Consider the following 17,817-nt stretch of genomic DNA (forward strand, 5'->3'; position numbering starts at 1 on the left):
TATGTACCGATGGAAATGGATTAGTTATTCAATATTTGCGGGTAATGAACAAAATCGTAAATTTCAAATAAATTTATAGTCTCGATTGTTCAAAGAGCTTTGAAATAATCGAACTGCCAAGTAATGTACAATACTTAGTTCATGGTATAGTCGTCCATATTTTACATATTCAACTCAACTGTTGTCGCAATCCAGCATGGGTACGAACTTACAACAGGAGTTTCATTTTGTTTCACATATTAATGGTGACACTGTCCTCCTCCTTGAGTGCTGATTGCCCCTTATGCTGATGACGCCACTGGAATCAAACGAATTTACGGACACCTTCTGATTCATGGCGAGGAGCTGATTAAGACGTAAATAACTCAGTTGTTGGCATGGATACTTCTGTGGGTAGCAAGAAGTATCCACCATGCACAACCACCTCTTTCTTAAATGCAGAGAGAACACACACACACACACACACACACACACACACACACACACACACACACACACACACAGTCCGAAGAAGCACTGAACGCCCAACGGTACAGACCTAAAGGCCCGCATCTCGTGGTCGATCTCGTGGTCGTGCGGTAGCGTTCTCGCTTCCCACGCCCGGGTTCCCGGTTTCGATTCCCGGCGGGGTAAGAGATTTTCTCTGCCTCGTGATGGCTGGGTGTTGTGTGATGTCCTTAGGTTAGTTAGGTTTAAGTAGTTCTAAGTTCTAGGGGACCGATGACCATAGATGTTAAGTCCCATAGCGCTCAGAGACATTTGAACCATTTTTTGTTGCGTTACGCATGGTTTGCATCCAAAGGAAGAGAATTTTTTCAAAATGTCGTCGATCTTTGTTTCTCCTTAGAAACATTGAAGATCACATTCATTCAGGGTAGTGAATACCGTTTTAATTCAGATTTTCCGTGTCTTTTATTAAAAATACCACCCTGCAACTTGTAATGTCGAAGGCGCATCCGACGATTAATCGCAGATTAACGATTACACGTTCTGTCATATTGTGAGTCATTGTATTATGGAACAAAGTTACTTAAAGATTTATTTATCGATGTCTGATTTGGGCTTTTCAAGCCTTACCCACGTGCCTCAAACCTACGACTGTAGTTTGGCGCGTCATGGTGCAAAGGAGTTCTCCTTACTTTACACAACTGCAGGTATATGGGGGGGGGGGGGGGGGGGTTCGGAAATCAAAAGAGGCACATATGTCAAGAAAAACTTTATGCATTTGGTCGTTTGTTTGTCGATTGTTATAATATTTGTTGTGGTGACAATAATTAGCAGAAAATAAATAAAATACAGTAAAAGGTCATGCGGATGCCCGTGTCATTTCGTCACATTGCTTTCAGAGGTAGCAGGTATAAAATAAAAAAGATATAAATTTTTAAAAAATGGGCAGGACTCGATCCAGTGATCCACCGATTACGGAACCTAAACGTTAACAACGTAACTGCCGCCATCTCGTGCTGAGGGTAGCAACGAACCGGTACAACATAAGATGCCATACTACTTGCACATTATGTCGTCCTCAAGTGTACAAAAAAAAAGTTTGATATACATCCGTGATACGAACATGGTGGCCGCCTCCCGTAAAAGTACAAAGATAGAACGGTGAGTTAGCCGCCTGCTAGAGCCCGTGCAGCCCGGCGCGCGGCCCCAGTAAGGCGTCCGCGGCCGGCAGCGCACACGGTCGCGGAATTGAAATGATAACGAGCGCAGCCAGCTCGTTCCCGTAATGGGACGGAAGTGCGCAATTAAAATTCGGCCAAGTTGATAATGTGGCGAATCCCGCTACGGGCACGGGGCGGTAATAACATTAACCGCTAATTGTGCTCGGGCACGAGTAACCGAGGATCGAAAATCGATGCGGCCGCTCCGCGGATTACCGTCGCGGAAGATAGGGGGCAGCAGGCGAACCAGAGACAAAAGAAAGGGGGGCGGAAGCGCCTCTGCACTGACGCCGGCAGCAGTGCGGGACGCAATGTGCTTTCCGGCGAGAAACGCCACAGAGAGTCGCGATTTAAGATTTGGTGCAGCACTGCGGCACAGGGGGCCGGGTCTGTGGCACCACGAGGAAAAAGTAATCTTGGTTTGTAATTTTACCAATACAGCACTGTCTATAGCACTTCACACCTAAAATATGGGGAGGATGGTAGTTATCACCATGGTCAGCCGGAGCACACTGACATTTGTCTACGAGCTAATGCCGGCGATGACTACAGCGCCTGGCACTCACAGGGGGGTGAGGAAACCAAATGAAACCACACGGAGAAATGGCTCTGAGCACTATGGCACGTAACTTCTGAGGTCATCAGTCCCATAGAACTTCGAACTACTTAAACCTAACTAACCTAAGGACATCACAAGCATCCATGCCTGAGCAGGATTCGAACCTGTGACGATAGCGAGATAGCGAGAGAGAGAGAGATAGCGAGAGAGATAGCGAGAGAGATAGCGAGAGAGATAGCGAGAGAGATAGCGAGAGAGATAGCGAGAGAGATAGCGAGAGAGATAGCGAGAGAGAGAGATAGCGAGAGAGAGAGATAGCGAGAGAGAGAGATAGCGAGAGAGAGAGATAGCGAGAGAGAGAGATAGCGAGAGAGAGAGATAGCGAGAGGGAGAGATAGCGAGAGGGAGAGATAGCGAGAGAGAGAGATAGCGAGAGAGAGAGAGAGATAGCGAGAGAGAGAGAGAGATAGCGAGAGAGAGAGAGAGATAGCGAGAGAGAGAGAGAGAGATAGCGAGAGAGAGAGAGAGATAGCGAGAGAGAGAGAGAGAGATAGCGAGAGAGAGAGAGAGAGATAGCGAGAGAGAGAGAGAGAGATAGCGAGAGAGAGAGAGAGATAGCGAGAGAGAGAGAGAGATAGCGAGAGAGAGAGAGAGAGATAGCGAGAGAGATAGCGAGAGAGAGAGAGAGAGATAGCGAGAGAGAGAGAGAGAGATAGCGAGAGAGAGAGAGAGAGATAGCGAGAGAGAGAGAGAGAGATAGCGAGAGAGAGAGAGAGAGATAGCGAGAGAGAGAGAGAGAGATAGCGAGAGAGAGAGAGAGATATAGCGAGAGAGAGAGAGAGATATAGCGAGAGAGAGAGAGATATAGCGAGAGAGAGAGAGATATAGCGAGAGAGAGAGAGATATAGCGAGAGAGAGAGAGATATAGCGAGAGAGAGAGAGATATAGCGAGAGAGAGAGAGATATAGCGAGAGAGAGAGAGATATAGCGAGAGAGAGAGAGATATAGCGAGAGAGAGAGAGATATAGCGAGAGAGAGAGAGATATAGCGAGAGAGAGAGAGATATAGCGAGAGAGAGAGAGATATAGCAAGAGAGAGAGAGATATAGCGAGAGAGAGAGAGATATAGCGAGAGAGAGAGAGATATAGCGAGAGAGAGAGAGATATAGCGAGAGAGAGAGAGATATAGCGAGAGAGAGAGAGATATAGCGAGAGAGAGAGAGATATAGCGAGAGAGAGAGAGAGATATAGCGAGAGAGAGAGAGATATAGCGAGAGAGAGAGAGATATAGCGAGAGAGAGAGAGAGATATAGCGAGAGAGAGAGAGAGATATAGCGAGAGAGAGAGAGAGATATAGCGAGAGAGAGAGAGAGATATAGCGAGAGAGAGAGAGAGATATAGCGAGAGAGAGAGAGAGATATAGCGAGAGAGAGAGAGAGAGATAGCGAGAGAGAGAGAGAGAGATAGCGAGAGAGAGAGAGAGAGATAGCGAGAGAGAGAGAGAGAGATAGCGAGAGAGAGAGAGAGAGATAGCGAGAGAGAGAGAGAGAGATAGCGAGAGAGAGAGAGAGAGATAGCGAGAGAGAGAGAGAGAGATAGCGAGAGAGAGAGAGAGAGAGATAGCGAGAGAGAGAGAGAGAGAGAGATAGCGAGAGAGAGAGAGAGAGAGAGAGATAGCGAGAGAGAGAGAGAGAGAGATAGCGAGAGAGAGAGAGATATATAGCGAGAGAGAGAGAGATATATAGCGAGAGAGAGAGAGATATATAGCGAGAGAGAGAGAGATATATAGCGAGAGAGAGAGAGATATATAGCGAGAGAGAGAGAGAGATATAGCGAGAGAGAGAGAGAGAGATAGCGAGAGAGAGAGAGAGATATAGCGAGAGAGAGAGAGAGAGATAGCGAGAGAGAGAGAGAGATATAGCGAGAGAGAGAGAGAGATATAGCGAGAGAGAGAGAGAGATATAGCGAGAGAGAGAGAGATATAGCGAGAGAGAGAGAGATATAGCGAGAGAGAGAGAGATATAGCGAGAGAGAGAGAGATATAGCGAGAGAGAGAGAGATATAGCGAGAGAGAGAGAGATATAGCGAGAGAGAGAGAGAGATATAGCGAGAGAGAGAGAGAGATATAGCGAGAGAGAGAGAGAGATATAGCGAGAGAGAGAGAGAGATATAGCGAGAGAGAGAGAGAGATATAGCGAGAGAGAGAGAGAGATATAGCGAGAGAGAGAGAGAGATATAGCGAGAGAGAGAGAGAGATATAGCGAGAGAGAGAGAGAGATATAGCGAGAGAGAGAGAGAGATATAGCGAGAGAGAGAGAGAGATATAGCGAGAGAGAGAGAGAGATATAGCGAGAGAGAGAGAGAGATATAGCGAGAGAGAGAGAGAGATATAGCGAGAGAGAGAGAGAGATATAGCGAGAGAGAGAGAGATATAGCGAGAGAGAGATAGCGAGAGAGAGATAGCGAGAGAGAGATAGCGAGAGAGAGATAGCGAGAGAGAGATAGCGAGAGAGAGATAGCGAGAGAGAGATAGCGAGAGAGAGATAGCGAGAGAGATAGCGAGAGAGATAGCGAGAGAGAGATAGCGAGAGAGAGATAGCGAGAGAGAGATAGCGAGAGAGAGATAGCGAGAGAGAGATAGCGAGAGAGAGATAGCGAGAGAGAGATAGCGAGAGAGATAGCGAGAGAGATAGCGAGAGAGATAGCGAGAGAGATAGCGAGAGAGAGATAGCGAGAGAGAGATAGCGAGAGAGAGATAGCGAGAGAGAGATAGCGAGAGAGAGATAGCGAGAGAGAGATAGCGAGAGAGAGATAGCGAGAGAGAGATAGCGAGAGAGAGATAGCGAGAGAGAGATAGCGAGAGAGAGATAGCGAGAGAGAGATAGCGAGAGAGAGATAGCGAGAGTTGTGCTTCAGTTGTTAAGAACCTCCTTAAAAGATAATTCAAATTCTGAGAAATATCGTAAGTGGGGCTTAGCCTACCGTGTGGAGTTCGGGTCCTTGTCCTATTCCTGAGGGATTTCAGATGGCTAGTTGTGTCGTTCACCAACCAACCACGTTTTAATTCTACTTGTCTTTACTCTTCTTAGGTAATACGCCGGCCTGCCTGCCTATCTACCACATTTAAACAATGCTTAAGTAAAGTTACGTTTTGTCTGTAAACGAAGAGTTTTATTTTTATACTTGCGACTGAACAAGCAGTCGTTCTATATTTTGTATTTTACCTGCTGATTTCAAACTCAGTAATTGCATCGAAGGAGAAATTGTACAGTGTCGAAAAATTTGAAATAAATGTACATTTTAATTCAACGATAGCCTGTCCGCCAGCTTTCATTATCAACATTCCTCCTCCATTCTGCGACAGGATCACTGGACATATGTGCTTATAATGCTTCCTTATAGCAAACGTTGCAGCTGAATGCATTATTTATAATTAAGAAGCGTAATTAACTTAAGTAATCTTTAACTGTAAATCATAACAAACCGGTCACCACTCACCTAAAGCCACCCAACAGAACAGTACATAGAACAGCTTCCCAAAGCGGGAGTAATAAACAGTTCACTGCGCGTCATACCGAGATGACGCACAGCTAACAGGCGGGCCCCACAGTGCCAGTCCCGCGATCAGCTCGGTTGTGCAGCTATCTGTGTTCAGGAAGAAGTCGCTGCTCCCCTGAATGATGGAGCGCGCGCGCCGTGGGCCGTGGGCCACCAGACCGGGTGCGAACAGTTCAGCCCGTTTACAAGTTAGCCGTGACGCATAAACGAGTTTGCGAGCCGATGTTTGAACAGCAGGTTAATCCCAGTGAATAGTAGGGCCTTGATTAAATTATCAGCAGCAAGCAGCTGTGCTGGGACAGCCGAGATCAATGCTGGCTCGCAGTGGGACATCGCACAGCACGCGCCGCAACGCAATCAACTTTTCTCTTTTTATTGGTTTAGCTTATCAAGGACCACATTAAATAACGTATCTTTTTTCTTTCCTTATGTGTTTCTCTTCTCTGTCCATACTGCCCTTGTACCTTACTTTCTTTTCTCCTAGAGGCCCTTGAAACGTTTCATTTTTGCTCTGAACTTTTCTCTTTCTGCTATCTTTTCATCCTGTATTTCGGTCTCGCGGTTCTAGGCGCGCAGTCCGGAACCGTGCTACTGCTGCGGTCGCAGGTTCGAATCCTGTCTCGGGCATGGATGTGTGTGATGTCCTTAGGTTAGTTAGGTTTAAGTAGTTCTAAGTTCTAGGGGACTTATGACCACAGCAGTTGAGTCCCATAGTACTCAGAGCCATTTGAACCATTCATCCTGTATTTCTGTTTCTCTGACGTCTCCTTGAACTTCTTTGAGCCAAGTCATATGTTATGGGTTTCTGTCAAAGAAGTTCTAAAAATTCTTTTGTCATCTTTTTATCTAGCTGTTTTCGGTGTCCACAGACAACTCTTCTCTTCCTAATTGATACTGGTTACATTTTTTTTTTTTTTACTATTTCTTTATTAGTTCTTAATTTCCATTTTCCACTCTCAATTTTGGACACAAGACTTTGCTGATTGTTTTTCTTTACTTCTTTTCTATTTCACACAAACTGTCTGGCTGCATTTAACGAGATGCATTCGGAAGCATAAAAGCATTCTGGTTTAATGACAGTTTTATTGTGCGTGTGTTTCGCATTTATGGAAATAGATTTCTGGTAATGCTGATCTTATGTTGTTGAAAAGCCTCCTCCATTTTCCTTGTCCTTGCTAAGTTTACTTCTTTGTCCAGAGCATCTGACTGTATTATTCACCTAGATATTTTACTTTTGTAGTCTTTTTAATTCTTCAATAATCAATTTCCAAGTCAATCGGATGAAATTGTATGTGCCAGAGGCATTAAGTAGTAACTTCAGCAATAATAAAGAATACTCAGTTCTTTTAAAAGATATACATAGACTTGCTGTATTAGCTGTCTCTTGTGAGAGATTTATCTGTAATGTTGCACTTTCTATATGTTCAGCTAAAATGGCAAGCTCCTCTGCAAAACCGAGACAATAAAAATCAGATTATGCTCTTTTCTTCCAATGTTGTGATCAATTTTATTTGCTTATTTAGCCTGACCAGATTAAGAGTTCTATGGTCCTATCTTACTCTATCTGAACAGGAAGCTTAAATTTTGTACACATTGCCGAAAATCAATTCAAAACTTCGCAATCTTAATAAATATCACACATTTAAGCCTTAGGGGCAGAAAAATTTAAACACTGGGCTTTGGTTAGCAACTGATCATACACCGCCGAAGCCGAGATCACTAATAGACCCTCGACTGCGTTACGTGATCCGATTCCTGATGGCGAAACAAATCATTTTCACATACGGTATTTTGCGATTAGGAAGGGTGTGGGGGGGGGGGGGGGGGGGGGCGAGAAGGTGTTGGGTGGTTGGTGATTTCCAACAGTTCGATTAGTGTGAGTAGACTACAAGCTGGCACATGCTTTCGCTATCTTCTTTCTCTCGTCGTAATAGAACAGACTCTCTCTCTCTCTCTCTCACACACACACACACACACACACACACACACACACACACACAGTACACTGCCCTTAAAACAACTTTCACACATCACATTGAAAAGTCCATAGTATGCGGAAGATGAAAACACTTTGCGATTTGGTGGCTTTTTTTTTTCTTTATAATTTTCACCTTTTTTTCTCTATTTTGCGCGGACCTAAAGACAGTGTAAGTTCGTTCTATCAACGCAAAGGTACCAACGATCAAAACCCATCATAAGTTAAATCGCTTACATAAAGCAGCCCACCTAAACACGGTATACAGAACAGCTTTTCAAATCCTAGTGTTTCGCGGATCAAGTTATGGGACATATCAAGAGGTGGATGAGCGTGACAAAGTTCATGTCTACTTTGATGTCATCAGCAAACCACAAGCGCTTCACAAGATTCAAAATCTAAGCAGCGTTCGTCGCAATGGAACAGAATGATTTCCTCTTGACCAAAGAGGCCAATACTAAGAAAATTTTAATCTGCAGCTCTGATCATAAAAGGACTGTTAGCGTGAAAGTACTCTCGCCAGGTGACACGGTAAATAAACTGCTTCGTGATGTTTTACGAGGTTTAAATGAGAACGCTATGACGTGTGGCGCGCTAAGGACTAGGTACTTTCAGCACGACAGCGACATAGTGCAACAATATTTTTGGGTAGAAACTAAACGGTGAATATATCCTCAACCATCATTGTCAGCAGACAACGCTGTGCGCTGGTGTCAACACTTCTGCTGCGAAGATGATGATAGTGTTTAAGACCTGTATAACAGTTAATACGACTCTTTAATATACTCGTAAACTTCAGGATATCACCTCGATTACGTATGTGAGTTTTTGTTTCGTTTTTAGACTACTGACTTACATGTCTAATGCTTCGGTTTTCCAATAATTTGTGTGTGTTTCGCTTCTGTAACTTCGGAAGCGACAGTCACCGAAATTCTTCGCACTGGCATTTGGGTTCGAGCAGAGCACGGTAAAGGCACGGCGGACGTATCTGAGCTCATGAAGCGACCGAATCTGCAGTTGATCTACAGATCTCTCCCACGCAACGGCCTCCCACAGTCCAAGTTGCTAGGAGGCCGTTTTGTGGGAAAGATCTGTAGATTAACTGCGGATTCGGTCGCTTCATGAGCTCAAACGTCCGCCATGCCTTTACCGTGCTCTGCTCGAACCCAAATGGCCGTGCGAAGGATTTCGGTGACTGTCGCTTCCGAAGTTGAAGAAGGGAAACACACAAATCGTCGGAAAACCTAAGCATGGGTACACGAGTCTCGGGAAACCGAAGCTACTGATGGAACTCTGTGACACAGATTATTATGTGATCCAATTATACTGTTCATACGTATTCCGAAGAGCAAACACTTGTGGGGAGGAGGAGGGGGGTGGGTGGGTAATCGGGGAATGTCTCTGCATAAGGCGCAGGAGGAGGAGGAGGGGTGGGTGGGTGGGGGTGGGGGGTAATCGGGGAATGTCTCTGCATAAAGCGCAATCACTCCGCTATGGGCATAATTCATTCCACAGCACAATAGGGGGGGGGGGGGGGGCGGGGCGGGGGGCAGAGAGAGAGAGAGAGAGAGAGAGAGAGAGAGAGAAACGAGCCACCATTCCTTGTTAATACTCACATCCTAATGTGCTACTGCTCTCCAAACAGTCTTGTTCGACGGGGCTATTCTTACCTGTAAAAGAAAAGGCAATATTAGAAACACGAAAACACCAACTCAAATTTACAGATAAACTTAAGCGTTTTCACAACAGCACCAGGCGCCACTCACTCGTCCAACGGCTTTCTCAAGTCATATGAAAAAAATGACTTGGAGCGACCAAGGTTTACCGACAACATACCACTGTAAATCAGTTTTTGTAAAGCATGCATAAAGTTTAGTGCCCGGCAGATAGAAAGGCGAGGAACCAACAGCGAATGTAACAGGAAGAGCATACCGTGCGTCATAAACTGGGATTCTAACTACCGCATTTGCGAAAGAAATGCAAAATTTACCACGCCACATGCGCTGTACTACAGGAGCAAACTATTACTTCTTATCACGCTAAAACGGCAACTGCTAGGAAAGAGTTATGTCCACAGATTTGGATATTTATGAAAGACTTCACAAAAGAGGAGTGCGCAGTGGGCATTTGACAGCAGACATGTAAAATGAAGGTCATTTTTAATTACTTACATTCGTCAATTTTTAAGACTGCGACAGTATTTAATGAGCTGAATACCCCACGGCTTGAGATTGTTATCTCGCTGCGTGAAGATGTCCCGATGCACTGTAGGACTTACTTTAATTGTGTTTGCTAGAGGACAGCAGTCATGCTTAATTGTTAAAGTATATAGCTCTATGAGTTATCGCCCAACAATTCCTGCCAATACACTGATACTGAAACGATCCTGATGCTTCCATAATTACTCGAGGTTCTTCATCCGCTCGCGCTTGCATATTGGGGCAATTTACAATGGCTTCGCCGACTTCTGTGACCGCTACGGTCGCGGGTTCGAATCCTGCCTTGGACATGGATGTGTGTGATGTCCTTAGGTTAGATAGGTTTACGTAGTTCTAAGTTCTAGGGGACTGATGACCTCAGCTGGTAAGTCCCACAGTTCTCAGAGCTGTTTGAGCCATACAATGGCTTCTCTTGCGTAATATTTATAGGCGGTGCATGATTCACGTAACTTGTCACTAGTAAAACGCTTCATATTCCAACAGCTATCTGTTTCCGCATATGTAATTAAAGGAACTTTTCGTCCGGTAGGAATAGGTGAACTGTGCAAAAGCCACATACCAAGTAATTATCAAAGTGTTTTATACCATTAAAGGCTTCAAATGAAATTTGACACTTGGTTACATCCCCCACCCACCCACCTCTAACGAGAGTGTCACTTTCACCAACTCAACGTCGTTCACTTTTTTTTCCACGTTTCTACGAAAATCCAAGTGGCTGGTTCAAATGCCTCTAGGCACTATGGGATTTAACATCTGTGGTCACCAGTCCCCTAGAACTTAAAACTACTTAAACCTAACTAACCTAATGACATCACACACATCCATGTCCGAGGCAGGATTCGAACCTGCTACCGTAGCAGTCGCGCGGTTTCAAACTGAAGCGCCTAGAATCGCACGGCCACACCGAAAATCCAAGTGATTAAGCGTTTCAGTGCTGCGCGCAAAATCTCACACTTTCCGTGTGTTCATCGTGGAAGCGTCCCTACACACGGGCTATCGCCATCAGAAGGATCGCATCATTTTTACCAATGTCCCTGCATGCGTCGCTGGAGTCGAGAGATGTAAATTTGAATAGTGACGCCTCAGAAGCGGCTTTAATTGGAACTGGCTATACAGGCGCTGATCCCGTAACAAAGAAGGAGAAAGGGGCAGGGTGGAGGGTACGGCGAGACGCCAGTGTAGGGGCCGGATCACTGGAAGCCAGCCAAGCATCACAGTTTAACAACCGCATCAACACAGCCCAAGGCACGCGCCACTGCGCCACTGCGCGCTAAAACAAATCGCCGCCCAACGCGCATGCGACGATAGGCAACAGCCGCCTAACGAGCGCCGCGACAGGTGAGCGCACATACTGTGACAAGTCACGACGGGTCCGCTCGTTCCCCACCGACCATCGCGAAAATTAATTTCAGGGATCATCGTACAGTTGTTGGGAAGAGAGAACGGCTGGTATACAGCTACCAATGGTGTGAGGCAGACTGCATTGACAGTAAGTTATTCGTTTCGGGATTGCTCACGATTTTAGTAGTAATGGAACAGTGGGTCACGCAGCATCGCGTTTCCACTTCAGATGCCTTGGTCCTGCCGTGACGTACCGTCGTCACCAATACCGTCAGATTTGTACGATCGGAACTGTTTCTTCTGACGGTATTTGTTTTAAAACACCCAGAAGCTTAAAGGAATTTTAAGTTGCAACTAAAGACGTGGTGAACACTTGATGACCCAAGTTGTGAATAAATTCTGGCAGAGAGCATTCGAGAAAATGTAGCGCACTTAGAAGACAATTTTTCGTAAATGACCTTTGATATTCCATAAATATACCACTGCTCATCTGAAAAGCCTGTACATGACCAGTGTATTTTCTGCTCTACTAGCGATGCAATATGCACGAGGTGTCCTTGTAACCAATACTTTTGTATTCCCTCTGCGTAGAATAGTGTAATAGGGACAGGAATAGATGATGTAGAGTGCGCTGTTTTCAGTAGTTGCGAGTACAGGATTGGCTCTGTCAAGTTTCTATATCAGCAAAACAGGACACAGAGCTGCCAACATCGTACAACACAATTTAACTTGGTCGACCAGCAACTTCGTGTTTCTACATTCGCCACTATTTATATTTTATCCGTCGGCTCATGCACGGCTTTAAGAATCCATTGCAGAGGCTCGCTGATAACCTGCTACCATAACTTCTTTCTGCTGACACTTCTTTTCCTACTCTCCCTCGCTTCTTGATGTAACATCTCTGTCCTGCAAATCTCTCCCTCGTCTCTTTCTTTAAAATGTTTCCAACTTACTACTTATCTATCGGCTTCTCTCATGGCTCTGTTCCTCATCGCTGTCAACGACAAGCGTTCCTGCAATATGGCCAAATGCTAGAAAACACATTTTTGGCCAGAACAGATTGGAATATTGCTGAACTTCTCATCTGTACATGACACGAACTTCGCTGTACATCATCCGGCTCGTCTACAGAATCAGCAGTGCCTTCACCCATCTACCACTTTCCATGTAACACTATCATTCGACCTTAACTTTTAATTAATTCAATTATACTACAAATTAATCAATACATACATATTGAATTCACAAAATTAGCTGTTCTTTTGAACTAACTAAACTCTTCCAAAACACAAAATAAATACTGGCATCTTCCGAAGTACGTGGGTTGCCCAGAAAGTAATGCACCGCATTTTTTTCTCAGCCGAAAACAATGCTACGAATGCGTAACGTTACGCGCGTATTATTTGAAGTCCCCTGATTGAGTGCGCCTGCTTCCGTCACTTCCGACAGATAGCGTAGCTGCAGGGCAGCTTCGAAATGGCGTCTGTAGGTGATGTACGTGACAAGCAACGTGCCGTCATTTAATTTCTCACTGCAGAGGAAGAAAGTGTGGGGGTTATTCACAAACGCTTGTGGAAAGTCTATGGAGCATCTACTGTCGACGGAAGTACAGTTAGTCGCTGGGCACGGAGCGTGAGCTTATCAGAAGGCGGTTCGACGGAACTCACAAGATTTGCAGCGGTCAGGGAGACCATCCACGGCTGTCACACCTGACCTAGCCCCCTGGGACTTTCACTTGTTTGGGCCATAAAGAGACATTTTGAGGACGATGAGGAGGTGATTCATACAGTGAAGCACTGGCTCCGCCACCAGGACTACGATTGGTGCAGACAGGGCATCCACCCCCTTGTTTTGCGCTGGAGGAAGGCCATCGAACAGGATGAAAAAACGTGTATAGATAAAACACCACTCTTTCGTATGTTTAATTCTCATTATGTTCAATAAAGGATTGTTGAAGAAAAAAATGCAGCGACTCGTGTGTGTGTGTGTGTGTGTGTGTGTGTGTGTGTGTGTGTGTGTGTGTTGCCCTTAGCATAAGTTAGTTTAAGTTAGAGTAAGTAGTGTCGAAGCTTAGGGACCGATGACCTCAGCAGTTTGGTCCCTTAGGAATTTCCAAATTTTTTGCAATGCATCAAATTTGTAATTTTACAAAATTAACTGAGATAGGATAGAAAGAAAAAATCTCTAACGTATTTACGCAAAATTATAGATACTATTTCATGCTTCTGCTTTTTTTAATCTGTAATGAAAGTACACAAAAAGCGATTTATGAGAGGGAAAACAGTTTGCTAGATGAATTGGACGAGTGACGAAGCACCACACATCAACTTCATTTTCTGCCAAGGTCCGCAGTTCCTCTTACTCCACTAGGTCCCGCGTGAAACAATTATCACAGTTCGAGGCACGAGCAAAGTCCCGAGTGATATATTTCCTACAAGTTTCGATACTATGTATTCCGTAGTGTTTTGACACTTCCTCTTCTCGGCGGGATATACATGGACAAATTATTATTCAGTCACCGTGTTCATCGGATTTCTGTTGAAACTATATGCACTTTACAACAAAATTTGCAGATAGACTGACGAGAACACTGGTTAACGTGCACCAGTTTGTTACCGCGCGTGTGCGGAATATGCTACTGTGAATATCTCTCCTTTAGAGGACTATCGACTGCTTTTACTCGCCAAGTTTCGAAGCTTTTAGTTTGAAATGAGTGACTTGTGTTGCCACGCAATAGCACCTGCACCCGGCGCTAACAAGCGTTTCAAGCAGACACAGCCGCGGGCCAACATCTGCCCGCGGACCGCCAGCCCAAAAGCCGCCCCGCCAGCAGACAGCATGTGCGGCGCTTACCCACAATGCACCGCGGCCCGTCATTAGGCGCCATTGTCGCGCCATTGCCGATAGCACGGCCCGGCGGCACCATTGTGCAATAACTTGCCCGCGCCACCTCTATTAATCTTTTTAATTGGGCGCCGCCGATTCACGTGTTCAGTCTGGGGCACGACACACCCTGAAGAAATAAAGGGCGAGCCATTCAACTTTTATATCTGGCGCTGTATGCAGGACTATGGGTGCAACCCTCACGAGCATCGTTCCAGCGTCGTTCATCTCTCTTACTGGAATGTGTACACAAGGACCTCTCGGACTTACGCAGTCCAGTGGTATACAATCTGTATCATAAGTAATAGCAGTAACTTACTAGGCTTAAAATATACGAGAGTAAGAGATAAAACGTTTCAATAAACACAGATCCGCGAACCGTTCATTCGCGAGATTACTGCCAAAGTATGGTTGCGTGCAGGCACTTCAGTGTGAAATGTTGTCCTACAGAGCTGAAATATATTTGACCTTTCAAACTGTCCATTACGTCAGCATGTAATGGTATTCAAATTTCATTCACTTTTTAGCTGGTGAAGTACGTAAAAGAATGTCCCAGTTACAAATTTTAATAGTATCATCTGCAAGCGTCGTTGAGTATTGGTTCAGCGTCACAACTGAACAGTAAATCGAGTATTTTGAATATGATTCATTATTGCAACTTTCGAACCACTTTGGATTGTGATGTTTGTGAAAATTATACACGCAGTTTCCCGTAATTATCTATTTGGTTATATACGATACAGCAAGTTGCTATGTAAGCGTTGGGAAATGAATTTTACACCAGCTTGGAGGAACAGAGGTTACATAAACGGGGTTTGCTTGTTGTCTTCAGGCTTCTTACCTGAACACTACCTAGAGGGTGTGAATGTGAGATATGATTCGTCATTTAGCGTGTCACTTTTTGCCATCGGAACACAATTCAGCATTCTATATCAATTACGGAGTAGATTTTCAGCATTGAGTCTGACCAATGGTTAAAAAGGGGAATGATATGGAACAGCAAAAAAGAAAATACAACTTCTGAGGCTGTACTATGTGACCTTCGTTCACGAGAAGAAGCAGTCAAAACCATCCTACACTGCTCAGGATCGTCTACGCGTCCAAAGCACCACAGGTCACAAAATATTTCGATTGCACGACGTGTACATACGTTACCGGTTTAGCGTGAATAATCGAGCAAGTCGCACGAGGGTAGCGAGAGATGTTTGGGACGAGGTTAATTGCAGACTTTTACAGGAATGCTTAATCACTGTGAGGTGGAATTACCCAGTTTTAAAAAGTAATGGGGACAGCGGCAGCTTGCGTGCCAGGAGCAGGTGGCGACCATCCCACGGTGCCTCAGGTGCTTCCACGACCTGCGTCCTCAAAAAGTTGGTCTGCCGCTATGATGCTGCTAGCATTAATCGCGTGAAGCATTGTCTTCTGTCTCTCTTGCATAGTGTGTTCAGCGCACTTTATAGCCAATTTATCAACAATTATTCTTGGCGCGGGGGACGACTACATCTCATGGCCATGTTTGCCTTCATCATCGAGATGGTTCAAAGGTCGAAATTCCGTCAGAATTTTTTTAAAAGTTTGAATACTGCCAAAGCTATGTGGACGAGGCGCAGTAACGTATAATCCTAGCTAATTAATTGGAAACTGACGTCTACATTCCTCACGTAGACACCGCAGGAGTTTTTGTGGCTTTCAGAAACGTGCAGTGAAAATAGGTGTGGGTAACCCTGCATGGATTTATATGACGGCACCACACTCTCAGCGACTAGCTGCACTCGGTAAAGAAAAATCAGGTCCCTGTAAGTACCTAACCCGTGCGATTAAAGTGGCTCAGTAACAGGTTACTGGAGGTACAAAATGATTGGTCGGAATTTCCATACAATTCATTCGTCATAAATTTATAAATAAATCTATAATTTAGGTATTCAGGTTGAAGAATGAAATGCATAATATGACACAGAGAGAGAGAGAGAGAGAGAGAGAGAGAGAGAGAGAGAGAGAGAGAGAGAGATCAAACGTTTGAATCCTCGAAGACGGTTCACAGTAATTCCTATTAGCGAACAGCTGTCCCACCGAAATACGAGCATATGCACTAGAGATGACGAAAGTCATGCGATACCTCCCGATATCACCCAGGATCTCTTTTCGCCAGGTGTAGTGCAGCAAATCGACGTGGCGTGGACTCAGGTCGTTGAAAGTCCTTGCAGAAATACTGAGCCATACTGCCTGTACAGCCGTCCATAATAGGGAGGGTGTTACCGGCGCAGGATTTTGTGCACAAACTAAGCTCTCGATTATATCCCAGAACTGTTCAATGGGATCCATGTAGGGCGATCTGAGTGGCCAAATCATTCGCTCAAATTGCCAAATTCAAATGGCTCCGAGCACTACGGGACTTAACATTCGAGGTTATCAGTCCCCTAGACCTTAGAACTACTTAAACCTAACTAAACTAAGAACAGCACACACATACATGCCCAAGGCAGGAATCGAACCTGTGACCGTAGCAGTCGCGCGGTTCCGGGCTGAAGCGCCTAGAACCGCTCGGCCACAGCGGCCGGATGCTCAAATTGTCCAACACGTTCTTCGATCCCATCGCGAACAATTGTGGGCCGGTGACTTGGTGCAGTGTCATAGATACAAATTCTGTAATTAGCTGAACTTAATCATTTCGGATCAATAATCTGTTCACTTGGACCAGAGGACCCATCCATTCCATGTAAACACAGCCCACACCTTTATGGAGCCACCACCAGCTTCCACAGTGCCTCGTTGACGCCTTAGGTCCACGTCTTAGTGACGTCTGCGTCACTCACGAACCCGGCCATCAGCTCTTACCAACTGAAATCGGGACTCATGTGGCCAACGCCACGATTTTTCCAGTCGTCTAGGATCCAACCGGTATGGTCACTAGTCTCGTAGAGGCGCTTCTGGCGATGTCTTTGTGTCAGCAAAGATACTCGAGTCGGTCACCTGCTGCCATAGCCCATTAACGCTGAATTTCGCAGCGCTGTTCTGAAGGATACGTTCGTCGTGCATCCCACACTCATTTCTGCGGTTATACCACGCAGTGCTGTTTGTAAGTTAGCACTGACTACTCTACGAAAATGCTGCTGCTTTCGGTCGTTAAGTGAAGGCCGACGGCCACAGCGTTGTCCGTGGTGAGAAGTAAAGCCTGAAATCTGCCATTCTCGGCACGCTCTTGACACTGTGGATCTTGGAACATTGAATTCCCCAACGAGTTCCGAAATGATATGTCTCATGCGTCTTCCTCCAACTACCATTCCACGTTCAGAGTCTTAATTCCCGGCGTACGGCTATCATCACGTTGGATATCTTTCCAAACGAATAACCTGAGTACAAATGGCAGCTCCGTCAACGCACTGCTCAAATGGTTCAAATGGCTCCGAGATATAAGTAGTTACAAGTCTAGGTGGCTGATGACCTCAGATGTTAAGTCCCATACTGCTTAGAGCCATTTGAAGCTGCTTTTGCCATGTTAACCATGTATCCCCACCTTAACGGATCCAAGATATTCTTACAAGTCCATAGTGAAGTAGCGGTCCTCTCGCTGGCTCACTTACATAGTCTTTCTTTCCCTGCTGTTGGTCTATCACAC

General features: G+C 45.2%; 1 protein-coding gene across 3 annotated transcripts in view; it reads right to left on the reverse strand.

Moving 5' to 3' along the window:
• The window catches only part of LOC126358824 (DE-cadherin), a 564,715-nt gene that overhangs the window by 149,825 nt on the left and 397,073 nt on the right, over positions 1 to 17,817 (reverse strand). For 2 of the 3 annotated variants that reach the window (XM_050007582.1, XM_050007584.1), the window contains one exon: positions 9,375 to 9,428. The exons of the other annotated variant lie outside the window; for it this stretch is intronic. In XM_050007582.1, coding sequence (XP_049863539.1) covers positions 9,375 to 9,428 — 54 coding nt within the window. The remainder of the gene's footprint in view (positions 1 to 9,374; positions 9,429 to 17,817) is intronic. 3 annotated transcript variants of the gene reach the window in all.

This window comes from Schistocerca gregaria, chromosome 1, assembly GCF_023897955.1.
Source record: "Schistocerca gregaria isolate iqSchGreg1 chromosome 1, iqSchGreg1.2, whole genome shotgun sequence".
Classification (NCBI taxonomy): domain Eukaryota; kingdom Metazoa; phylum Arthropoda; class Insecta; order Orthoptera; family Acrididae; genus Schistocerca; species Schistocerca gregaria.